This window comes from Lepidochelys kempii, chromosome 18 (genome assembly GCF_965140265.1).
Source record: "Lepidochelys kempii isolate rLepKem1 chromosome 18, rLepKem1.hap2, whole genome shotgun sequence".
In the NCBI taxonomy this organism is placed as follows: Eukaryota; Metazoa; Chordata; order Testudines; family Cheloniidae; genus Lepidochelys; species Lepidochelys kempii.
The window spans coordinates 20,148,870-20,174,881 of record NC_133273.1 but is presented as its reverse complement, the minus strand read 5'-3'; the positions used below and the strand labels follow the sequence as shown (position 1 = coordinate 20,174,881).

General features: G+C 45.0%; 3 protein-coding genes and 1 long non-coding RNA gene across 4 annotated transcripts in view; 3 read left to right on the top strand and 1 right to left on the bottom strand.

The window, feature by feature from the left end:
* The first annotated feature begins 5,086 nt into the window (after positions 1-5,086).
* LOC140899948 (transcription factor HES-5-like) lies at positions 5,087-6,258 on the top strand. The gene is made up of 3 exons (XM_073316282.1): positions 5,087-5,152; positions 5,559-5,739; positions 5,990-6,258. The coding sequence occupies exons 1-3, from the start codon at positions 5,087-5,089 to the stop codon at positions 6,256-6,258; spliced, it is 516 nt and encodes a 171-aa protein (XP_073172383.1).
* Positions 5,096-24,379, bottom strand: LOC140899949 (uncharacterized). Its single transcript, XR_012155519.1, has 3 exons — positions 24,084-24,379; positions 22,023-22,126; positions 5,096-5,131 (listed from the first exon to the last, which is right to left on the bottom strand). It is a non-coding gene; the product is annotated as an uncharacterized lncRNA (long non-coding RNA).
* On the top strand, positions 19,259-21,067 carry HES5 (hes family bHLH transcription factor 5). Its single transcript, XM_073316448.1, has 3 exons — positions 19,259-19,353; positions 19,497-19,662; positions 19,780-21,067. Exons 1-3 carry the CDS (start codon positions 19,300-19,302, stop codon positions 20,031-20,033), a joined length of 474 nt encoding a protein of 157 aa, XP_073172549.1. The 5' UTR covers positions 19,259-19,299; the 3' UTR covers positions 20,034-21,067.
* PANK4 (pantothenate kinase 4 (inactive)) overlaps positions 24,122-26,012 on the top strand; it is a 29,040-nt gene continuing 27,149 nt past the window's right edge. The window contains exon 1 of the mRNA XM_073316275.1: positions 24,122-24,285. Coding sequence (XP_073172376.1) covers positions 24,159-24,285 — 127 coding nt within the window. The 5' untranslated portion in view covers positions 24,122-24,158. The remainder of the gene's footprint in view (positions 24,286-26,012) is intronic.

Genomic DNA, 26,012 nt, shown 5'->3' with positions numbered 1-26,012 from the left:
CAACCCAGCAAGGCCTGAATATTGGCTAATTACTCAGGCCTAAAAAGGACTACAATATTAAGGGCACCTCCCCTGACATAATTAAAAAAGGACAAGTCACTGACATGAATAATGCGAACATCCACAGTTATATTAGACAGAATGAAATATTGAAAAAGCTACAGAAGCCCTCATGATTCAGGGCAGTCACAACCACTGACTGATGGGGTTAAAAAGAAACGTCCCCTCTAGGCAGGTTATCCCATGATTGTCCATTATGGGGTTTCTTGCATCCCTTCTGAGGAATCTGGTACCAAATACTGCCTGTGCCAGGAGGACACTGAGCTCGCTGGACCACTGGCCAGATCCGCTCGCTTCCTATGTTCCACAGATCATTTCTGTTCAGAATCTGAGGGCTGCTCCCTCCCTTTTTCTCACCAGGCCAAGTTCAGGGCCCAAGGAAACCTGCTGTCAATTACTTACTTGGGGATACAGGGCTCATTTCTGCTCCCATTTAAGTCAATGGGAGCAGCAATAGGTTCATAAAGTCTTTAACGCGTGGTTGCCTGTTCGAATCCAGCACAGGTCAGTAATGTCAACAAGGCTTTATCATCCCAGGGCTGTTCAGTGGCCTGTGTGGAAGGGGTGTCAGTTCAGCTTCTTGGTTGCCACTTCACTTAAACCACCACTACCATGATACTGCCTGGCAGCCCTGCAGCAGGGCAGGGCTAAGGGCCACTGGCAGCCCATGCAGAAGGGTAAGTGCCAGGCACAGAATATGCTCGGCTGGGCACAATTCTTGCATTAACCCTTGAAGAACCAATTCTTACCCACGCATGTCTCTTTCACCTTTGCCATCTTGGGGCTGGGAGGGAAGTTTGCCCTGCTGGTGCCCATGTTTCTATGGATCATTAAAGGACTTCAACCTGGGACCTTTCACTGAGGCCATTTTAAAAATGCATGGAAAGAGGTTTGAAAATAGATCTCTCTGATTTTGGAGGGGAAGAGGGTGCGGAGGAATAAATACGTAACGCGGCTGCTTTGATAAACCCCTGCTCCCAGGGCAATGCGTTCCTTTGAGATGTAACTGATTCCTGCCATCAGGCACCAGCCTGCTCTCCTGGAGGGTCAGCGCTTTCCCACATCCAAACACATTATCTTACAGCTCCTGCCTTTTGTACAACACACTCCATCTATTCATGTGCAAAACAGCTGTAATCCCCAGGCCTTTCAGAGTCAATATACCAGGAAATAATAAATCCTTCTTGTGCACCCTTGAATATACTGAGAGGTGACTTGTGGGAATTTCCACTAGGCAGAAAAATAATAACTGTTTAATTTTTAATTATTTTTGATACTTGCTGTAAGGAGAATATGTCATTGGCCCATGAGTATTTCAGGGTCACTCGCTTAAGCAGTTGGGGAAACTGATTTCACCTCTAATTACCTTGGAAATGCAGATCAGGTTGGATCATGCGTTTTGTGTTCCTCAATGATCAAAACCTGCTTGCCTTCCCTTAAGCACCTAAGAATGAGTGTCTAAGAATGCTGGATCCAATAAGAAACTGAAGGTTAAACATACAGGGAGAATGGTTTATAGCTGCATTACAAAAGGTCTTCCTCATTTTTTTTTTTTTTTTGGTCAGCATTAAAAAAGCCTGTATGTGCGTCCTGCATTGGGAAGGTGAGAGGAGGAGTCATCCAGACAATGGCATAGTAAGAATTAATTATACATAATGGGCCCGATCATCATGTCTTTTTCTCTGAAAGGGCCAGATTCAGCCACACTTATACTACGTGGCTCCATTAGTCTATTTGTGGTGTGAAGTACTAATCAACATGAATAAAAGTGGTAGAATCTGGCCCAGAATGAGGAGTTTTACCTAAGGACAACAGAATCAGGTCTTATATAGCATCTTTCACCCTAAAGCACTTCAGAATCTATATGCCATACACAGTACAGGACAACTAAAATAACTCCATCTCTGGAGTGGGGGGCATCAGCACACTGAAGCAGAGTGAATTTTGTCCAACAATGCCACTTTAAACTGCTACTCATATAGAAAGTGCCAAAGGATCGTTAACAGTCATGCACGGTACACAGGAATGATTTTTTCTCCCCAGGTCTCATCCAAGAGACCCTCATGCAGAGTAGAGCATGGAACTCAGTTTATCTACCGAGGAAGATGAGTGCTGAGTTGAACCCGCTGAGATTTGACCCTGTCGTTCTAAAAATCTAGGAAGCTTAGAGCATTAGTCAGTCAAGGGAGTTTGCACAATGATGCTTTCACAGGGCTGGCCTAAAGTATAAGCAAACACCCTTTCAGGAGTGCAGTCCGAACAGGTTCTGCAAGGTTTTTACCACCCATCCAGCTGCAGTGCCAAGGGGAGCATGGCACGTGTATTAGGCAGAAGAGGTCTCTGCCAGACTCCCCTATGGGGGGGAGAAGAGAATTTGCCAGCTGTAACCCTCCTGGGTAGGAGGAAGAAGCCACTCATGGCATTTCTATCTCCAGGGAAGTGCTTTCCCTACAGACTCTGCTCACACAGTCATCCTCCTTTGGGTCCTATATTCAGCTGGTCTCACCTGCCCCGTCACCTGCCTCATCTGCCCTAGAGGCAGGAAAGGCACACTGGAGGCACTGCAAAGATGGGCTCAACACTGAGGCTTGCAGGTAGACCATGAACAGTCGTAGCAAGACCCCTCCAAAGAAAGTCAGTACCATATCCCCATTTCATGGAAGGGTAAACCAAGGCAGAAAGGCATCTATGGACTAGGCCAAGGTCACAGAGGAGTCAGTGGCAGAGCCTAGATTTTCTGAATCCCAGCCCTGGGCATAAACCAGAGACTGGCGTAACTCTGCACCTTGCCCCCCCATATTGCCCCATATTGCGGTAAGGATCTCTGAGACGCTCCTACCCACATGGCCATCCAAGCACTTTAGTGACGCCCAGAGAAAAATCACGTGAATTCATGGCGCATTGACAGACGCGCAGACTCCACAAAGGAATTATTAGCACCAAGCTGTGTGGGTTTGAATTTCTCCGAGTTTCCCACACTTTCCCCCTATTGATAACATTTCTTGTTTGGACAATAGACGTGTGCCTTGCGACGACTTGCAACATTAGTGACGGTGCCTGAGCCTGAATGAATTCAAGGGAAAAAATCCAACTCCCAAAAGACCATCTGGCTAGCAGTTATAATATAGCAATAAAGGTCAGGGCTGCCTCTCAGAAGTTGGGAAAAAGATGCTCTTTGACACTGAAGAGTCTCTTTAACCAGCTTGGTACAACGACTACCTGTCAGACTCTAGCTTCAAGGTCCCTTGCCATCACTCTGGCGCTTTGGGAAAAATGACATGAGACATGGCCTTTTGGAGACAGGGCGGTGAAATGATGCAAGGAAAAGGGCAGCATCTTATTAGAGCTGGCAAAAGCCAGTGGTGCTGGTGAACCGTCACTGGGCTGCGTCTTATCTAATGTTTTAATCCTTTGACTGGATCAAAATGTTCATGAGATGACCTATCTCCCGGCTTTCCCAGAACACAGGGAATAAAAGGCTCTGAGGACAACATCTGTCCCTAACAAAGAACTAAGCCCTTTCAGGCCCATACAATGAAAACCATGAAGCTGGCTATTTCTCTGACTTCCCTTCCTGACAAATGCCTATTAAATTCAGGCTTTACTTCAGGGTTTTACACATAGGCAACAGTCCCTGGCTTTCTTTAACCATTGCTGAGTTCCCACAACTAGAAACAGTTCTGTTTCTCTATTCATCAGCCTTGCCTCCATGTTCCATGCCCATCATTTGTAGAGAAACAAGGGCTCCTATCCTTTAGACAGTACGGAGCAGATCCTCCGCTGGTGTAAACAGCATAGCTTTACTGAGATCAGCTCCATGTGTAACCCTCTTTAATCCATCTCCATGTATACCCCTCTATCATATATCAATGGAGCTATCCCAGTTTATGCCAGCTGAGGATCTGGCCCTATGCTATTTTCACTGCTGCCTTTAAGATTATGCCCAGGGATTAAATTTATCCAACTGGATAAAAATCAGAACTGACCTGAACATTTGCCCCAATGTGAACTAAACCTAAAGAGAGAGTTCTGAGGCTCAAAAATGTTAGTTTAAATTTTAATAAAAAAAAATTCTTAGGTGCCTCTGCACTTGCTGATTTCAGCCAAAAAAGAAAAGAAAAGGAAAAAAAGGAGAATGCACTCCTCATCCATTTGTCTCCATGCTCTACTATTATTCCAGACCATGAAACAGAGGTGAAGTGACTTGCCAAAGGTCACACAGTCAGTTACGCGCAAAGTCTAATGGATTCTAGTCTGGAACCGCCTAGTCATTCTCATGAGCTCTAGCCATCCTCATACACTCCCCCTACCCAGCCACCCCCGTGAACTGTATCCACCCCCGTACACACCCCTACCTAGCCATCCAGCAGTCATCACTTAGAATCTCCTCAGCACTTAAAACCTGCTTTTCTAACGGGCCTGTCATTTTACACTAAGACAGTATTTTACTTTGCCATTTGGTCAGTACTGGGAAAACCCCAAGTACTCTACAAACAAGCACCCTCAGCAGGTAAACTCTGTGATAACGGGGCTGGGTGTTCAATGCCCTCTCCAGAAAGAGCAGAGAGATGGACGCAGAACTCTTTATTTTAACCCTTAAGGCACTGCCCCCTCCTTTTCCCGCCTTCCCCGAAACGTGTGCCTCCATCCCCAGTACGAATGTGACTGGCACATGCTGCGACTTTGGAATGCAATTGATCCCAGACAACCAGCTGGAGGGTCAGTGCTTTCCCAGATCCTAGTGCAGCCCTGCAGCACCACACTGCACACTCCACCAGTTGGTTTGGGCAGAAGGTTATTCTCTCCGGGGCATTTATAATCAATGTACCATGCACTGATAGATGCCTCCTCTATTGTTTGACCATGTGCCCGGATTGGCTGAACAAGTGTGGGAAACATCAACGAGCCTGAGACTCACATATCGGCTTGGCCATTCTGGGTATAAATAGAGGCTGTCACATAGCCTTGTGTTCAGCACAGGAACCCCTGATCCACAGATCTGTGGCCCTAACTGGCAAGGATAAGAATGGCTCCCAGCAACAGCTTCATGGCCCAGGTGGAGGAGAAACTGCTGCCAAAAGAGAAGAATAAAGTAAGTTAAACAATGGACAGGGCTGGAAAGTGAGTGTTAGGTTATATTCAGTGTGACTCCTAATGCATCTGAAACTTCAGAGCCAGTTGGGTGTTTACCTAACCGACTTTATACAGGAACATCAGAGAGATATAATAGAAAGGTGAAAATAAGAATAAACAGATAGATTAGTGATAGAGTAAAAAAAAAGATGTAAAGAACGAGAACAAAGATTGGCGTAAAGATGGCGGATGGACATATAGAGGTAAAAAAGAGGAAGACAGATGGACAGACAGACACGCCAGGACCATAGAGTTCCTACTGAGTAGAAATTTGTCCTAATGTACGCGGGTGGGAATCAATGGAGATTATGTAAATAAATTGGATCCAACTGTATCCCTAACAACCCGGCCCTTCTCTTGTGCAGCTGAGGAAGCCGGTGGTGGAGAAAATGCGCCGGGACCGGATTAACAGCAGCATCGAGCAACTGAAACTCCTGCTGGAGAAGGAGTTCCGGAGACACCAGCCCAACTCCAAGCTGGAGAAAGCCGATATCCTGGAAGTGGCAGTCGGCTACTTGAAACAGCAGAGCCAGCTGCAGACACAAAGTGAGTATGCAGCATGCTTTTCACTCACTCACAGATGCTGCTTCCTTGAGGGCCGACTCCTACAAATCTTTGCTCACACAAGTAGACCTTACTCCTGCAGGAGTCAATGGGACCATTTGCATAAGGACTATCCACATGAGCAAGGATTTGTGGGAGATGGCCCCTCGTGTTGATCCCTGCAGATGTATTTACACTGCTCAGAGTCTGGACAGACCATTAACATGTTGATTTTCTCCCATTTATTTTCCAGTGTTCAGTCAAAAGAGCCCAGAACAGGATTTTAACACTGGTTACCTGGAGTGCCTGAAGGAAGCTCTGCATTTCCTCTCCTACTGTGAGCCTAAGAAGGAAGCTCAGGCCCGGCTGATCAAGCATTTCTGCAAAGCTCAGACGATTCCAGACAACCTATGCTCAACCCCCATGCATAGCCCACCTTCACTGCCATGTCTGGTACCCAGGAAGCATCCTTCCCAGAAGAATATCCCTGTGACTGTTGCTGCTATCTGGAGACCATGGTAGACTGGACATTTATGTGTGTGTGTGCTGCAAAACCAAAGGGATCTTTGATTTAATGGTCCCTCTTTGAAGTAGGAAACTTTGATTTCCAGGAGGGGGTTTTATTGTTTGTCATGAGACATGCTCTCTGCAGTAGTTTCCCTTCATGGTGAAGGATGGTGTCTGTATCTTGCAGCAAACATGCTGCCCTTATGGGTGGCTCCTAGCTGAATAGAGGGCCAAGCCCTTTGGCACTTTACAGAGCAAATCTCCCATTGGCTTCCAATCAGAGTTTAGCTCGATAAATGCCCTTTGAAGTCAATGGGAATCTTCATGGATTTCTATGGGCATTGATTCAGAAGCTGTTTTGGCCCTATATTAGGTACTGATCTTCAGAAAGAGGGGGCATTTGAGGATGTAGTTTGTATCATAAAGAGAATCTAGCCTTTACCTTTTGAGTGAAAGATTTGATTCAGAAATATGGATGCTTCTGAAGTTCCTATACTATTTTAGTATAATCTCTTGTGCAAAGTTATTATGATAACGAATGACTGTAGGAGAAATTCTCTTAACATGCAGCATGGGTTAATCTCAGTTGAGGGATAATTGATGCCTTTTGTAAAGGAAGTACCTGCTGTGTATTTTACCTAGTAGGGATGGTGGGAAATGTGTACTCTACAGTCATTCACTGAATGTGCTGATGAGCTTAACATACTTTTATAAAGTTGTGATGCTGAAAGTGACATTGGTTCCATTACTGTAAATGTCAATAAAATGTTTTTTTTATTCATTGATCTTTTGTTTGAAGTCATTAAAACATAGAATTTTATTGGACAATGTGTGAGGAACATCAGGACTTGAAGTGTGTGGGGTGGGAGTGTCACAAGGGGTCCTGGGAGATGGAGCAAACACATTTTTTCAGAATCAAGCCAGATTGCTTAGGGCCGGGGTGCTCTTTAAGCACTGTTTTATGAACTCTGCTGCTCTCAGATTACAATAGACCATCCCCCTTTTTTAGTCTATATCCAGAATGAGGCTCTGTGGGGATGTTGCTGTTTGTAAATGTTGCAAACCCTAACTCCAGTGTGTACACTCATGCAAGCACCTACACAGATTTCAGCTGGAAGAGAAGCAGGATTTGGCTTAAAAAGATAAACAAAAAAGGTACCAAAAATAAAAGTTACAAAGGCCTAATGTGTATTAAAGGTGAATTGAAATGCTATAGACAGATGTGTAAGATTCCTTAAACCACGCATAGACTTCAAAAATAAAACATCATGAAAAATGTCACTGCCCTCCCTCACCAACTCTGTTAACTTACCTGTCAAGCCCTGAGTTCAGAGTGCTATGTTTCCCCACCCTGCAGGGGTGGGTAGCATGGACATCACCTTATGAACTATGAAGAATTCAGCTCCTTGCTCTGCTCTGGTCTAAACCTGCTCCCACTGAAGTCACTGGCAAAATTCCCAGTTCCTTTAATAGGAGAAAATTCAGGAGTCACTTGGTGTTTTGATGTTAACAACTCTTGTTCACAGAAACCTGATTAGGAGAACGCTGGTCCTCACAGGTAACACAAAGCTTCTCCTTCCTCCTTTAAAAGGAAAATTGCAAATCTATAGAATCTCTTATGGATTTCCTTTTCCAGATTATTTTCTCTTGTTTTCTAAAAGCATTTTACTCTCTTCTTTAAGGAATCCAAGTAAGGCTCAGAAATTCAGCATTATAGTCCAGGAAGATCAAGCACAGTGCTGGGAATCAAGAGATTTTGGTACTACACCCTGCTTTGCCACTGATTTGCTGAGTGACCTCAGGTGAGTCACTTCACCTCTGTGCCTCAGTTTCCCTATCTGTAGGCCTGGGAGGATAGTGCTGTCCCACCCTTTCTAGATCTCTGAATGACAATTGCTATATGAATGCTAGATGTTATTATGTATTAACCGTACACTTTTAACTTGGGCTTGTTTGCCTCAAGGAAATACTGCCACACTCCAGCATTTAAAATATTTAACACAAACCCTATTAGTTGAGATCCAAAAATATGACCGTGACAACTTTGATCTCTCCCCCCACCCCAACAGAGAAAACAAATCCCACATGCCCTCCTAAATGAGGGGTTACAAAAGCCTGAAAACCCCAGCACACCAATTGGGTGACCCAAGCTAAACAAATCCAAGGTGCTAGGCTTCTTGTGAACCACAGATGTGGGTGCAGTAGCCACATTACCAGCCAGGTCTGTTCCCGAGAGCAGGCAAAGGATTAAAATGGACAGGTGTTTTGCTTTAGAAGAGAAGGCTTGCCAATTTCACTCCCTGGGAGTTGGAAAAGAAGCACAAAGGCAGCATTCTATTCTGTACTAGTCTATCGAGGTTCCTGTCCCACCTCATCACTGTAGCATGTACGGCTGTGCATTAAGCGACATGGCTAACATCTGCCAGCTGTTTTCTCTCTCATTCTCTCTCTGAAGTGCTGGATGGGTTGGAAGTGTGTCTGTAGTGAGGTGGTTTGTTTGGGGGTGGGGTGATGAAGGTTTGAGGATTCCCATGCTGCTCTGTGTCTTTGTTAGAGATGACAGGTCAGAGAAGTGAAATGTGGGGAGGCCTGTGTTGGTCCTTTGCGCCTGCAGGAGTTTGTTCCAGAGCCTCAGAGCAGCCCCTGAGAAAGCGCTGTCTCCCGCAGAGATGAGCTTCACCCGTGTTAGAAAGTTCTACTGTGCCGGAGCAGAAGCAGCGTTGTCCACCATGGTCATAGGCACTAGCTTGGGCTTCGAGAGACATGGGTTCAATTCTGATTTGCCACAGACTTCCTGAGTGACCTTGGGCAAGTCAGTCAGTCTCTACGTCTCAGTCCCCATCTATAAAAATCAATTAATAGCACTTATCTGACTCCCCTGGGTATGCGGAGGATAAGATACATTATAAATTGTGAGGTGCTCAAATAGTGCAGTAGTGGCGGGGCGGGGAGGGGGGAAGATAGGTACCTTAGAAGAACTTTTACGTCCATCCTCCACTCAACCATCAGGGACAGAGATTATGGAAAGCCAGGGAAAATGAAGGAAGACAGATGGAGGAGATTTGAGGATGGGAGGGAGAAGCCCCCCGCATTACTTTATTGGGTAACACAAAGCCAGCCTTGAGCACCTTCCCCACTCACTCTCTCACAAAAATATTTTAGAGAATTTGTCATGGGTCTAGCCACCTTGTGGGCAGCATGGCACTGCAGCACCCTGCCTCAGTTTCCCCCTCACCTGGGTTTCAATGTAACAGAAGTCCAAACAAACAAGAGTTATTCCACCCCACTTGGGCTATTCTTTAACCCACTCCCAAGCCTTCCAGCCTGGGGTCTTTCCCCTGTAGGAGCCTCTCTGCCACTCTTTGCAGCCTGCAACTTTGTGCTCTGCTTCCCAAAGTCAATCTCAACAATGGTGCCATAGGGACAAACCATTCTCAGGTGTCCCTGTTGCCCACAGGCATAGTATACCTTCTCTAGTCTCCATATCTGTGGCTACGGATGTTTTCTTTTGCAGAATCCCCAGTAGGTGCTGCTGCTGTTGCTACTCCTCCAAGATTGCCAGCCATCTTTGCAGATACAACAGTGCCTCCTTCTGCCTCTAAATCCACCAGGAGAACTTCCTGGATTGGCTCGTGCCACCTGTCCACTTCTAAAAACTGGAACAGGAACCACAGTAGTTACTGCTGACCCCACGGCTTAACTACGGCTGCTGCTCTTTGGCTTCCTCTCCTCCATCCTCTGCTCTAACTAAAGGGGATTCACAGGACAAATCCTGCTGACTGCACCAGTGTTAGAGGTCATCATCCACTGAGCGTCCCCTCATGGCCTAGGGTGTCTCTAGAACAATACAGTATCAGTTCCCCCTTCTCAGGGCATCTCAAAGAACCCTGCAGCCTGGTGTGGCTGCTGCAGTGACTTGTCCCTCTAGCTATATCATTTAACAGAAGTCCCCCCCGTCTAGGATATACCTACCAATGCCAAACCAACAACACAGAAACCCACACAGCATCTACATGCCAGCCTCAAGATGGACCCAGTCCTCCTGTCCTGAGGATCTGGTCTGTCTTCCTACTCTTTTACTAAGCACTGGCAGCAACTCCCAGCACTTCCTTCCTGCTCTCTTCCTTCTTCCCTGCAGAGAACCCCTCTGCTTCTCTAGGCCCTCTTATCTTTGTTTCCCTAGGCACTGAAGTCCATCTCCTCTTAAGGAGTCAGCCACCCGGTGACACAGCTAAACAGGGTTTTCTACAGTCACTTTCAAACCACATCCCTTATCTACGATTAGATTTCCCTCACACTTAAGAAGTGCCACTCCTCCAGAGAAATCCCACTCCCAAGCAAGCTCAGCACGGGATGTTGAGGTTTTACTTTCCCTATCTACAATTCCCAAGGAAATTAAATCTGCACATAACTGTCAAACCGTCAAGCTATTCACGTAGCTGAAGTTGTGTATCTTAGATCGACCCCGCGCGGTAGTGTAGACAAGCCCTTGGAGCTAACCTACATCTACTTGGAGTAAACTGAGCCACAGAACCTTGCTAAAAATCACACCGAGCAACATCACACATGGCTTGAGTTTAAACTGACGAAGTCAGACAGAAAAACAGAAAAGAAAAACTCTGAAAACAAGAGTTTAGGGACTGCTGGGTCTGAGTCTGACCTCGCTTGCGCTGGTTTAAATCAGGAAAAAGTCAGAAAAATTACATCTGTGAAAAACTGGTGTGAGATCAGAATCAAGCCCATAAGGCAGGTGTCTCCTTCCACTCATCCTGGTATAAATCAAGAAGAGAGACGCCTGCATTTCCACTGCCAGGGTTGTACTTGCTCTGTGGCTAAAGAGTGAAGTTTATTCTCCTGGGCTGTGCATCCAGCATTACATTCACATAACCCTCTTTTGCATTTTATGCTACTTCCTGACTTCATGTCACCCTGTCTCATGAAAGGTATCGATACTGCATGTGTGTGTGTGTGTTTTAAAAGAACAATCATCATCTTTTTCTGCACCTTAGATATCTTAAAATCTAGCTGACAATCCATCCTCAAGCCACCTATTTAGTGTCAAAGAGCATAACATTCCCAAGTTTTAAAAGGGCCTGGATAATACTGATCGATCAATGTGCTCCTTGGGAAAATAGCTCTCCAGATGGTCTATTGGGACAGGAATTGCTGGTAATCACAATGCGGAGTCAAAGAGTGTCACTAATGGGGGCTGTTGTGAGGCACGCTTCTTTTGTGATTCCCTTGAATGTCATAAATAGGGAAGAAAGTGTGGGAAACTCTGAGAAACTCAGGCCCACACTCTGAGGTTAATAGGGTCTTTGTCAGAAGAGTATCCCTGGGCTGTAGGATCAGCATAATAAACACCATGCTTCCCAAGGGCGGGAGAGTGCCAAGAATGGGGATAGTCACCCAGGATGAGATGGGAGTTTAAAAAAAAAAAAAAAAGGGGGCAACCCTGTATGCGTTTGATTGTTATGACTGATAAAATGTTATGGGCCTGATTCTCATCTACACTAAGGCCTGGCCTTACAGCAGGTGGGGGTCACATGGCCATAGTGTACAGAAGACTCAGCCTTTGTGACATCACTGATTTCTGGTGCCAATTTTTAATCAATACAAAATAATGAACGTAACTAGATAGATCAGCCCCTCTATTCTCCTCAGTGATTCTTATCATAGTTTTGAAGCTGTCCTATATTCACAGTGCTGCTATTGACTGTTAACGTGATTCATGATTGAACAAGGCCACTGAGAAAATGAACGTCACAGGTGCAATGGCTTAAGTGCTCAGCTGCAGTCCATCTCTCAAGATCTGGTCCATATTTCACAGCAATGAAATATGACAGGAAGCATTACAATGAAGAAAGTGCACTACATGTCCCCAATAGCAACTATATGGGTGAAACAAGACAATCATTACGCTCTTGAATGAACTCTCTCATAAAAAATTATAAAAAAAGACAAAACCACCATATCACCTGTGAGTGAACACTTCTCACAAAGTGATGGTTCTGTATCTGACTTCTCAGTCCTCATCCTCAAAGGAAGCTTGCACAACACCTTCAAAAGATGAGCCTGGGAGCTTAAATTAATAACTTTGTTAGACATTAAAAATCATGGACTGTTTAGAGACACTGGATTTATGCCTTATTACAACAATCCATAACTCACTAACCACCCCTCCCAGCTTTTTCCCTCCTCCTTCTCTCCCCCTTGTGACAGGAGAGGTGTTAACGACCACTTCACCTAGAATAGGTCCCTTGAAATATGTTTCAGAGTAACAGCCGTGTTAGTCTGTATTCGCAAAAAGAAAAGGAGTACTTGTGGCACCTTAGAGACTAACCAATTTATTAGAGCATAAGCTTTCGTGAGCTACAGCTCACTTCATCAGATGCATATCGTGGAAACTGCAGCAGACTTTATATATACACAGAGAATATGAAACAATACCTTCTCCCACCCCACTGTCCTGCTGGTAATAGCTTATCTAAAGTGATCATCAGGTGGGCCATTTCCAGCACAAATCCAGGTTTTCTCACCCTCCACCCCCCCACACAAATTCACTCTCCTGCTGGTGATAGCCCATCCAAAGTGACAACTCTTTACACAATGTGCATGACAATCAAGTTGGGCTATTTCCTGTACAAATCCAGGTTTTCTCACATCCCCCCCACCCCCATACACACACAAACTCACTCTCCTGCTGGTAATAGCTCATCCAAACTGACCACTCTTCAAGTTTAAATCCAAGTTAAACCAGAACATCGGGGGGGGGGGGGGGGGGGAGGAAAAAACAAGAGGAAACAGGCTACCTTGAAATATGTGTTAATCATGTTTGCTAAACAATCTGTTCCACCTTGTATTTAGCTGTGGCACTGGAGTACCTTTCCCAGACCTGAGGAAGAGCTCTGTGTAAACTCAAAAGCTGGTACAATAAAACATATTATCTCACCCATCTTGTCTGTCTAATATCTTGGGATCAACACTGCTAAAACACCACTTCATACAAAGAAGAGGGTAATTATTTAGACTACTGCAGTTAGCAGATCTACAAAAATTGGAATTACCTGATTAGTACAATCTAGATTCCAGTGTCTTTTGTGCATGTTGTGGTTTGTTTCTTTAAATCTATCATTCCATTAACAATGGAGGGGAAGGGAACCGGGAAGGGGGGGGAGACAACTTATAACGATTTTTGTGAGTCTCACACAAAACAACGTTCTCTGCTTCCCCTACAGTTACTGCTAGTTGAAAGCCACAAACCCCTCCCACAATGACAGGTTTCAGAGTAACAGCCGTGTTAGTCTGTATTCGCAAAAAGAAAAGGAGTACTTGTGGCACCTTAGAGACTGCCACAAGTACTCCTTCCCTCCCACAATGGGTGATCTTGGAGCACAAGCATGTTTTTAACAGGACAAACTGCTACGGAAACTGAACTTTTCAGCTTCCCTTTAAAATGCAAAACTAAACAAAAAATAGCCATGTTTGCCAGACGGAAACAAGACCAACATTTTAGTTACTAACCTGTTATTAAAGACAAACAGACTGTTGACAATACAAATTATTTTCTTCCAGAAGGGCAAATATCTTAGATGTCCACGAAAGCTTATGCCCAAATAAATTTGTTAGTCTAAGGTGCCACAAGGACTCCTCATTGTTTTTGCACAGACTAACACAGCTACCACTCTGAATAGACCATGTATTTTTCATTCAAATTGACTCATAAATTGTGTTGCAGGGTTAAAGAAAATAAGACAATGATGTTACATGGGATAAACTAAAAAGAGTGGTGAAAAGGACATGAGATAGAGGCAGACAAATTCATCCCTGGGGTAACTTCATTGATGGCTATACCACAGGGAAGAGTTTGACCTACTGAATAGACTACTTACATAAAGATATGTTGATGCACAAAGATGCTTTGCAGGTGCTCAAATGTAATAGTGAATATTTGGGGGGGGGAGGAGAATATGACTCCAGCTAAAGTACAGTAGCATCCCATTCTAATCACCTTGATGCTCTGATTTCCACCATATTCAGAGGTGATAATGATTGATTTAAACTTGAAGAGTGGTCAGTTTGGATGAGCTATTACCAGCAGGAGAGTGAGTTTGTGTGTGTATGGGGGTGGGGGGGATGTGAGAAAACCTGGATTTGTGCAGGAAATAGCCCAACTTGATTGTCATGCACATTGTGTAAAGAGTTGTCACTTTGGATGGGCTATCACCAGCAGGAGAGTGAATTTGTGGGGGGGGGGTGGAGGGTGAGAAAACCTGGATTTGTGCTGGAAATGGCCCACCTGATGATCACTTTAGATAAGCTATTACCAGCAGGACAGTGGGGTGGGAGGAGGTATTGTTTCATATTCTCTGTGTATATATAAAGTCTGCTGCAGTTTCCACGATATGCATCTGATGAAGTGAGCTGTAGCTCACGAAAGCTCATGCTCAAATAAATTGGTTAGTCTCTAAGGTGCCACAAGTACTCCTTTTCTTTCTTGCGAATACAGACTAACACGGCTGTTACTCTGAAAATAGTCAATGTTTGTTCTTCCTTGTGGAAATAAATAAAATATACATTACATATGAATCTACTTATGTGGCAGCCTTAAATTAGGTTTCAGAGTAACAGCCGTGTTAGTCTGTATTCGCAAAAAGAAAAGGAGTACTTGTGGCACCTTAGAGACTAACCAATTTATTTGAGCATGAGCTTTCGTGAGCTACAGCTCACTTCATCGGATGCATACCGTGGAAAAATTAGGGATTTTATTAATCTGAGATTACCATGTGAGAAAATACTAATTTACAAATATTCACTTACCATAAAGTATTTAGACTTGCATAATACAATCAAAGCATATATGAAAGGACTGGCTTATTTCTTTGATTTGTGAATGGGCAGGGGGGTGAGGCGGAAAACAGGAGGGTGGTGCTAGAGCTCTGGTCTTTTCCAACTGATGACACAGAGAGAGGGAAGCTGGAGTTTGTAACCCCAGAGGCTTGTTGTTTTGTGCATGCAATGCAAGGCAGCCTGCCTAGTTCACCATTCACCTCAGACGGTGTGAGTCCGGAATTTTGAGAGTTTCCCACACATCACTCCATTCACAGTGTTAAACTGTCAACAATAGAAGTGTGCTTCTGCAGGTCCTGAGCAGAAAGCTAATGCCTTCTATACCATCTGGCCAGCACTCGGAGAAAGGGATAATGCTTTAATCAATAAGGGCTGGTTCAGTCCTTTGCGTTCCCGGGCATTGTGCCGGGGAGAGGATGGCATTATTTAAAACCACTCATTTCATATTTTCAGAATTGAAAATTGGATCAAAAGCTTCTCTGGCTGAAGGAAACCTCCCACCTGATGGTGCCCTTCTGCTGCTGAAAACACATCCCCTCTCATCCAGCGTGTGACAGGACTTCCTGTCCAATGCATGTGACATACTGCTGATCCTGTACAGAGCTTTGCATTATATTTTCACCGTGATATACAACAGTGATCAAAGTGTGTGTCGTCCTGTATTGGCTAATATAAAATAAAATAATAAGTAATAATAATAATAATTCAAAATGTATAAAGTGACCTAGAGGCAGACTTTTAACGGGACTTGTGTTGCTGAGTCACCCACGTGCTTTGAAAAACAATAAAAAATAATGAATAAGCTATTAACATATAACACGCCCTGGGGTAACTGAAAGGAACTCATTGTCACATGAAGTCATGGAGTTAACTACTACAGCAACTGATTCATAAAAACAGCTAGATAACTTTATGACAAAATTTTATGACCAGTAAAATATACTTTGCAGGATTTCAAACTTTAACAGATTCGCCCTTTCAGCAACGGTGTGTGTGTTATTATTTACATGCAGCCATACGTGATACCATTGTCAGCCCAATTTTTCATATGGGGAAACTGAAGTATGGAGAGGTCATACAGTGAGCTTAGAGAAAAAAGTTTATTTGTTTTTTCTCTGCATTTTAAAAGGTTGACAAACAGTGTTAGATGAGGCTTTCATTAACGTCTTTGTAACAATGGGGAAACTGAGGCATGTAGAAAATTAGGTCCTTAATCTGTGAACAGCAGAGCTGAAGAGCTGGGTTCTGTGAAAGGAAGTCTGGCTTAGGGAATAGAGCACTGGACTGGGACTCAGGGCATCTGTATTCTATTCCTGTCTTGGCCACTGACACACTGGATGATCTTAGACTCAGACTTTAAGGCCAGGAGGGAACATCACGATCATCTAGTCTGACCTCCCACACATCACAGGCCACAGAATCTCATCTGCCCTGTAGTAGGCCCATCACCTCTGTCTGAGTTACTGACGTCCTCAAATCTTGATCTAAGGGTTTCATGTTACAGAGAATCCCCCATTTACTCTAGTTGGAAAAACAAACAAAAAAAACCCCCCACAAGTGACCCATGCCCCACACCACAGAGGAAGGCAAAGTCACTCCCCCCCCCGCACCTCAGATTCTCCATCAGTAAAATGGGAACAGTGATACTGTGAGATCCACTGCTGAAGAGCACTATATAAGTGCTAGATGTTATTATTTCTGGCTCTGGGTACTCTCTCAGGCCCCAGCTTACAATTCTGGAATGTGTAGCTCCTGAGAGGACAAATTTGCACACACCAAACCCCACTGAAATCAGTGGTGCTCCAAGCAAACATGGCAGTTTGACCAGGCATGATAGAAAGAATTGGTGCCTCTGTCAAAACAAGATCTCACATATTTGCTCTGACACCACATGATTCTAGATTCTAACATCATGGCTCAGGTCAGCAGGTGACTGTGCCTCTGGTGTGGTAGAGAGTGGAACTTACTGACATCTCAGACCCCTCCCTAGAGAGTGGAACTTACTGACATCTCAGACCCTCCCACTCCACTTTAAATGGCATCTTAAACCTTTCCCCCGCAAAAGGTGTTTTTACTGTGATCACGAGTGGTTCCTTTCTGTTACCATCCCCCGTATTTCCTGTGTGCATGTTGTGTGACTTTGGGGGTGGTTTTTTCCAGTACACTACTTCTGATTGTTCTTTAGGATTACACTATTCAATTGCAGTCCACCCTCTGAACCTATGTGTGTAGCTGTGTGTGTGTCTGATGGGGAATCGCAGCAATGTAGGACTGGACAGCTGAGGCGGGATTGCGTATTATCTGGACCACCTCTGGCCTGCTTTTAAAAACCTCCACTGATGTAGACTCCACAAACTCCCTAGGCAATTTGTTCCAGTGCTTAACTACCCTGACAATGAGGAAGTTTTCCCTAATTTCCAACCTAAACCTCCCTTGCTGTAATTTAAGCCCATTGCTTCTTGTCCTGGCCTTATTGGTTAAGAAGAACAATTTATCACCCACCTCTTTATAACAACCTTTTATGTCATTCTACGACTTGAAGGCTGTTAAGCAATGCTTTAACCATTAAACAGTGAGGATGATGATTACATTGATGATATAAATTAAGAAAGAAACATGAATCTGGATCTATATGTTTTATTAATAGTCAAAATACTCATGAGTGCAGGGCCTGTGGTAAGGGAAGAAGTGACCAGAAAAGCATTTCTCTAAGCCAGTTTAATCACTGAGCCAGCGTCTCTGGAACAGGATCCAAGATTTCTGGCATCAGGTCAGATGAAAAATAAAACAAATATTATTTATTTATTTAGAAAATATTCCCATGGTCAGACTACCCACCTGTGTGCTATTCTCACACTTCCCTGTGGCAGATTTGACTGTGCCAAATATATCTAATGCATATGGGGTATAAAACAGTCAAACATATTGGAAAAAAAATGGTGCTTGTATGTGAGAGAGACAGAGAGAGAGATTGGACTAGGAGTCAGGAAATCTTGCAGTATTATAGCCATTTTGCAGATAGGATAATTGAGGCCGAGTGTGGGTGAGGGCATGATTTCCTTGGTGCCCCAGTTTCCCCAAGTGTTAAGGAAGATATTCCCCTATTGCACATGGGGGCTGAGGCACAGGAGAGTGTTGTGAGGCTTAGTTCATGATTATTTGTCTAATACTCTGAGATATCAAATGGAAGATGTCAGGGAAGGGCAAAGCAACTATTAATTATTATTGTACAGATTTGCCAGACCATCATAGGAGGAATTGAGATTGCCCAGAAAAAAAAGCAAAAAAGAAAGATTTAAGACTTTTAAAGAATGACAGAGGAACCAAAATGTCTATAAAAGATGGGGAGAAAAGCATTTTGAACTGTATCTTTCTTAAAAAGATCCCTTCCCCAAAAACATGTGTTTTCCCTTTTGATTTTGATCACAGTTGCCTGCAAATTGACAAAAAGAAAAGGAGTACTTGTGGCACCTTAGAGACTAACCAATTTATTTGAGCATGAGCTTTCGTGAGCTACAGCTCACTTCATCAGATGTAGATGTGAGCTGTAGCTCACGAAAGCTCATGCTCAAATAAATTGGTTAGTCTCTAAGGTGCCACAAGTACTCCTTTTCTTTTTGCGAATACAGACTAACACGGCTGTTCCTCTGAAACCTGCAAATTGACAAGCACTGTATTCATCTAAGCACGGTTTAATGTCAATGAAAATGTTTAGTCTCTCTAATTCTGCACTTTTCCCTTTACAGCTTCTTTTCTGGGCACAGGAAAGTAAGGGGACATTTTCCCTTCCAGGGAGCTGTCTTCTGTGCTTAATTTCACCGCAGCCTGGGAAAAGGCAGCATATTGAGATGTTGATGTTCCCAACATCAGGCACAAGACTGATTATAATGACTACGAATGCTTTCCCACGTTCCCTCCAAGGCCAGTCTCTATTGTGTAACACGCTCCCCAGTCCACCTGCTCCTTTGGGAGCACAGTATTATCCCCAGGCAATTCACAGTCAATTTACCATGCTGTAATAGATGCTTTCTCTATTGTCCTGGTAAATGCATGGATTGGCTAGTGAGTGTGGGAAACTCAAAGAAGCTTAGGACCCAGACATTTGAATGCAGCTTATGGGTATAAATAGAAGAGCTTTCCAGCTCCTTTCTGCACTGGCTAAACAGCAAGATTGGAAGTGAAACCTGCACTTGAACATTTGGGATAATGGCACCCAATACTATCTCACTGGAAATCTTAACATCCAAAGAGAAAAACAGAGTAAGTATCTACTGCATATTGCAACATGCACTGACTAAAGGGCAAGTGGTTGATACAGGCTGAGCTGATTACACAGAGAAGATGGGAAATGGATGGAAAAGAGAAATGTGGTCACTAACTTTCTCTCCCCTCTTGTGTTACAGCTGAGAAAGCCGATTGTAGAGAAGCTGCGCCGGGACCGGATTAACAGTAGCATCGAGCAGCTGAAACTCCTGCTGGAGGAGGAGTTCCAGAGACACCAGCCCAACTCCAAGCTGGAGAAAGCTGACATCCTGGAGATGACTGTCAGCTACCTAAAATACAGTCAAAGTAAGTGCCTCCCCCTTCGCTTCTAAATAACTCCCCTGTGCTGCATTTATCCCCGGTCCAAACTCCAGCCTAGATGTCCCTATCTAAAACCCATCTCCATCTTTTCTCTCTTCCCAGATTTTGCACCCACTTCTACAAGCCTGCAGCAGGATTACAGTGAAGGGTATTCCTGGTGCCTCAAAGAGGCTCTGCAGTTCTTGTCTCTCCATTCTGCAAACACAGAAACGCAGATGAAACTGCTGTGCCACTTCCAAAGGCCTAAAGTTACAGCCAAGGACTCAAATTCTCCAGCTCCATCCTCTGCAGCCCACCAAATATCTGCAAAACAAGCAGCACTGAAACCCACCAGCAGACTTTGGAGGCCCTGGTAGATTAGAAGGACTTCTGTTTGGTTTCTGGACATTCACTCATATTCCAGAGGAGACTGTGACTTGCTGTACAAGTCCTCTTACTCCTCTAATGAGTAGGGAAGAATACTTTCTTTTTACAGAGCATACTTATGCTTGGATGTCAATTTCCCTTCTAGAAGGATCTAAATGCTCCCACCACGGGGAGAGGTAGCTATTCTAAAAGAATGTGCAAAGTAATCCTCATGGTAGGATGACTGAGGAGTTGTTCAAAAGGGAACTTTTAATGGTTTTTTAACCTTGCTGAGGTTTCTGAGTGTATTTGTTTAGAAAGAAGTAACTTCTAGGAAGTTTAGGCTACAGTTTTCAAAAGCGTCCACTCAACTGGAGTGCCTCCAATTTTAGCGGCCCAACCTGAGACTCACAGAACATTGATTTTTGAAGCGTGCAGCATCCCACTCCACTTGATTTCAACTGGAATTGTGGGAGTTCACCGCTTGTGAAAAATCAATGACCCACAAATCATAAAGTGAGCATTCAATCTTAGTGGGCACCTTTGAAAATCTGGCTCTCATATTGTTGTTGTAAGGGGTTCTATAATGTTTATAGAGTTTATTGAGTGTATTTGGAAAAGTGTTACACCATAACTCAAGCTACGTAGAGGAGATTCTTCAGGATGTATTACTCTTAAAAGCAGAGTATTGTTTGTTATGTTCAGGATATGCAATGCCTTTTATAAAGGCAGTAACTTGTTTTGTATCCTCATAAGAAGGAAAGTATCAACATGTGTTGTCGGTTTTACAAGAAATATTTAGCAAAAGTCTTTCATGAAAGGCAACTGTACAAGTTATATTTACATTTTTGGTACCATAATGTTATGGAAGATAGTCTATTCACTATAATCCTCAGAGGATGCTCTGATGTGTATCTGTCAGGTGCACCGATTGTATGATCTGTGTTTGAAACCATTTTGAATTTCAAAAGTTGCAGAAACTTTACACACTGTTAAAATAAAATCTGATTACTGAATCTATATGCAGCAAGTTATTCTCTCCTGTGTAGAAATCCCTAACTGATGCCCCTTTGACAGAGGCTTCACAGGATAGTGCTCTTTAAAGAATTACCATAGGAGACCTCACAATAGATACACAAAGATCACAGTTCAGCTGTGGAGCAACCCAGATTTGTAAAGTTTGATCTAAGGCACCGTAATTTGAATGACTCCTATTGATTAACGACTCCTATTGATTAACATACAGAATGGCACTGACAAGATCCAGAAGGAGCCATAGTCAGCCTTCCTCAGCAGTGAGGAAAGCGTGAATAGGGATTACTCATGTGAGTAAGGGTTTGCAGGATCAAGCACTCACGTTCTATAATGCAGCAGAATGCCCACCCTCAACACTCACTATCAACACTCACCAAATGGGCCATTTGGTGTCTGCCTTTGGGTTTAATAAGGCAAATCCACTATACTCATGGCTGGTATCCCTGAGTTGTTGAGACTGTGCCAGGAGACAGTGAGGGGAAAGCAAAGCCCTTGCTAAGGGGAAGAGTCCAATAAATATGATTCTATAGCAGACTTCTCATAGATCTCATATTCATTTAACAAGGCTACTCACAAATTAGTTCAAAGACAGACACTTAACTTTAGTACTGTACTTTTAACTGATCATTTTGCAGCTTCTTAGTCACATGCTAGATATACCCCTTTAACAAACAAAATCAAACACCTTGCAGACGTCCAACAATAATATTAAGCCCTTACATATTATGATTCCCACTTTAAATATAGAAGAACTGAGACAGAGATTAAAGTAAAAATATTCTAAACAAGCCCCTAATCTTCAGATGCCCAATTTCAGATGTCTAAGACCTGATTTTCCAAGGTGATAAAGGTATACAGTTTCACTGACTTCAACTGGAGTTGTGAGCGCTCAGCACCTTCAGAAATCACTCCCCCAAAATGAAGACAACCAAACGTCACTAGACACTTAGACCCAAGTGACTTACCCAACATCACAGAAAAGGTGAGTGTCACAGCTGGATTTAACTCAGGAGCTCTTGGGTCTCGGTCTCATATTCAGACTGATAGGTCCGGGATGGCTCTGATGTATCTATGAATGAGAAAAATGAGGGCCATCATTTTAGAAACAGAGAATCCACTTCAAGTAAGGAAGAAATAACTTCATAAGTGAAAACAAACTTTGCTAGGCACTTAATGTTTAATTCCCTTCTTTTCATATATTAATTAGATGTGGGGCAGCAACAGTTAGTAGTAAGAGATGCAACAAAATTTAGATCCAAATGGTTTTCCACATAAAGCAGAAATATTTGTAGCTACTTAATTCTTCCTTGCGGGGAAAAGCCAGTATACCTGGGGCTTGAACCCACAACACTGATGTGAATGGGAGCAGTATTAGGGCCACAGAGTGGGAAAGTTAGAGGCTACAAAACTCAAACTATATGTTAGGCCAGCAAGGTATCCCTTTATTCAGAGAAAAAGGAATACTGGGAGCTATTACGCTGATGTTAACCCTTAACTCTCCCTCATTTCAGTTAAACCCAAATGTACCTCCATTCCGCACCAACCTGCCTTTACCTCATATCTGTTAGTGCAAATGTTTTACCTGAGAATGCAGAAGCACATATGCAAGGAGCTAAAAAATGGTGTTTGCAATAAGGGAATGTATCCCACCTAGAATCACAGAAATTAGAGGTCTGTCAGGTCTCATCTAATGTGTCTCCTACAGCACATTTGCTAGTATTTTGTCTAGTCCTGTATAAATATCTCAATTGTTGGAGTTTCCAGCAATGCCCCTGCATCAATGTAAGCTCTATGTATTGCCACTTCTCTTGCTGTTTGCCCTATCGTTAGTTTATGACAGGTAGAGACATTTGTTTGACTCTGACTTTACCCTCCAAAAACTCCTGTCTTCTTTACCCACATTGAACCATCACTCCAGTTTTGACTTATACGTTTTCAGGGAGGGATCATGTGATGTTTGCTGCACAAGCAGAACTGTAATTTCCAACTGTGCTATGCCACCCTGTGGCCCAGTTCAAGCACTGTGTCAGTATGAAACAGCAATATTACGGAAAGCTGCAACAACTTTCTCATTTGGGTGGGTTTGGGGGTCTTCAGATTAGCATCAAAAGATAATGTGTTACTGAATCCATTCGCAATAATTTGTCCTCAATTTTTTGTGCAATACCTGGAAAAATCTCCTTTTCTCTCTCACCAAAAATGGAGTGGGGGTACAAACTCTCTCAAGAGCAGGGAGGACCTGCAAACTACAAGTTTCAGAGGAACAGCCGTGTTAGTCTGTATTCGCAAAAAGAAAAGGAGTACTTGTGGCACCTTAGAGACTAACCAATTTATTTGAGCATGAGCTTTCGTGAGCTACAGCTCACGAGCTGTAGCTCACGAAAGCTCATGCTGCAAACTACAAGTATTTATTTGGGGTGATCTACTGTAAGTGCAGGATATTATAGTGTACTAGTATTATTAACAACAATTTATGATCATAAGGTACTTTGAGATCCTTGGATGAGAGAGCCATAGAAAGTATCATTGCTAATAAAAATAAATGATGATGCTATATTAGAGAAGAGGCAAACAGATTATTTGTATCAATGTGCCTTTTCCCCTCAATAACTTTGGGACTTCAGATGAAATGGAACACAAACCCCCAACACACCCCCTACCATCTCTTCAGTAACTTTGTGGGCTGAGGATGAAATGGGGCCAGGTGGAAACCCCTCAGCAACTCCGAGGTGCAAATAAAAGTGAATCCAGACCCTCACGCACCTATAACGTTGTAGATCATAGATCTAGACCCCTGTAACTTTTGGGGGGGCGGGCAGATTATTTAGCATCAAAGTTCTAACCTACCAATAACTTTGTAAGGTAAAAAATATGGAGCCCAGTTCCACCCCCTCATAACTTTTTCGGCTGCAGATAAAATGGGGCCACGATCCACCTTCTCATACCGCCCTGGGCAAAAAGGATGAATGCTGGTAAAGCTTTAGGGAGCCCCAGCCTGACCTCATTTGCATAATATGGGCACATACCGTATTAATATGTAAATATATGCGCATATATTTGCATACCGATGAGGCCAGACAAGGTGGTGGGTGGCGTTCAAAATGGCGGAGCGGGCCGGGCGAGGTACCAGCAGCGGCAGTGACAGCAGCCTGGACAAGAGCATCACTCTCCCGCCTGACGAGATCTTCCGCAACCTGGAGAACGCCAAGTGCTTCGCCATAGACATCGGTAACCGGGCGGGCGCCTCGGGGGCGGCAGCGGTCGAGGGCGGGGAGCGGCTCTGACCGCCCAGGGAAACCGCCGGGACGGACAGCCAGTGGCGCGCAGGGCACGTTGGGAAATGCAGTCCCGCTGGGCGCGACGCACACTGCCTGGAGCGGGAGAGGGACTACGGCTCCCGGCGTGCGCCGCGGCGGGCTGGCGGAGCGGGACATGACGGGAGTTGTGGTCCAGAGGCTCTCCCGTGGCGAGGCAGAGGGCGGGCAGTCGAACTACAAGTCCCAGCATGCCGCCGGGGGCTGCTAACGGGCCGGCCGGGGCGGTAAACAGGCTGGAGGGGCCAGCCGAGGAGAGCGGGGTGGGGCCCGTTGCGGGGGAGACGAAAGGGGGCCGGAGGACAGCAGCCTAGGAGAGGGGGCGACCCCGGGGAGGGGGCTAGGGGGACGGGCCCCTCTGAGGGAGGCCTCCGCAGCGTCAAGGGAGAGGAGTGAAGGGGGTTAGCCCCCGTGAGGGGGGCCGGGCCGGGCCGGGCCGGGCCGGGCCGCCTCGGCGCGGGCGGGTGCACGGTTCGGGAGAGCGGGCCTGGAGGCAGAACTTGGCACACCCATCAGGCTAACTCAGGCCTCGGCCCCAGGCTCCCGCCCTGCCACCCAGGGTTCAAGCCCTGCTGCTTTTCGGTGTAGAGGCAGCCCCTCCGGACTTGTGCTCGGGGGCGTCCTTCAAAAGTATTTGACAGGCCCAGGGGCTGACTTTCTTTGTCCTCTGGACAGTTAAGCTTGGTGGACGGTCAGGTTTCCCCATGCTGCCCCGCAGACCAAGGCTAGAGCGGTCACGTTTTGAGAGGGTGCTAGGACGACTGGGATACGCCTGGTTGAACGCTGGGCCGCATAGATGCTGGAGCCCCAGGTTGAGCTGGGGGTTCAACTATTCCTAACCTCAGATTAGAAGTGAGCGTAGGGATACTCAAAACCTAGGCTGACAACCCCAAGGTCTGCTAATGCGAGTTGTACTAACCCTGAGCTTACATTGTAGACAAACTCTGACGCTGCCGTTGTCTTCTACCCACCCCCTCAAAGAAAACACATTCAGGAGAAAGACATAGTATTGTTAGTTATGTCTTTTTTTCCTGATTTTCCTCCTGCTTTCCCCCTCCCCTTGCTTTAGGGAGAATGTAAGGACTGTGGGGGCGATGGTGGAGGAAAGGCTAATTTCTGAATTTATAATATGCCAGTAGCCTATCTATATTGACAGCTGGATGTGTGTGCATTTCCCACAGCCACCTAGGGAGATGGGATTTTTCCAGTGACGAGCTGCCAAAATCTTAACAACGAGGGGGTTGTTGCCCACCCCTGCCCCCCAGGACCCCTGCCCCATCCGTCTCCCTCCTCTGCCCCCTGACTGCCCCCAGAACTGGGCAGGAGGGTCTCATGGGCCACCGTAGTGGGTGCCCACCCCACCCCTAAGAGCCAGAGGTACCTGCCAGGGGGTGAGGTGGGGAGTCCCGGCGGTGCTTACCTGGGGCAGCTCCCAGGAAGCATCTGGCAGGTCCCTCTGGCTCCTAGGGGTGGGAGAACGTAGCTGGGGGGGAGCAGGGGGAGCAGTCGCTCCCCCACTGATCACATCAAAATTGGCACCTTAGGCACTGACTCCCTGGGTGCACCGGGGCTGAAGCACCCATGGGGAAAATTGGTGGGTGCAGAGCACCCACCGGCAGCTCCCCACCCTGTGCCCGGCCC

Bases quoted from the DNA above. Each gene is read 5' to 3' on its own strand.
- LOC140899948 (XM_073316282.1), top strand. From the start codon at position 5,087: ATGGCTCCCAGCAACAGCTTCATGGCCCAGGTGGAGGAGAAACTGCTG. The intron at 5,153-5,558 runs GTAAGTTAAACA...TCTCTTGTGCAG, and splicing joins TGCCAAAAGAGAAGAATAAA to CTGAGGAAGCCGGTGGTGGA. The intron at 5,740-5,989 runs GTGAGTATGCAG...TTTATTTTCCAG, and splicing joins GAGCCAGCTGCAGACACAAA to TGTTCAGTCAAAAGAGCCCA.
- HES5 (XM_073316448.1), top strand. From the start codon at position 19,300: ATGGCACCCAATACTATCTCACTGGAAATCTTAACATCCAAAGAGAAA. The intron at 19,354-19,496 runs GTAAGTATCTAC...CTTGTGTTACAG, and splicing joins CATCCAAAGAGAAAAACAGA to CTGAGAAAGCCGATTGTAGA. The intron at 19,663-19,779 runs GTAAGTGCCTCC...CTCTCTTCCCAG, and splicing joins CTACCTAAAATACAGTCAAA to ATTTTGCACCCACTTCTACA.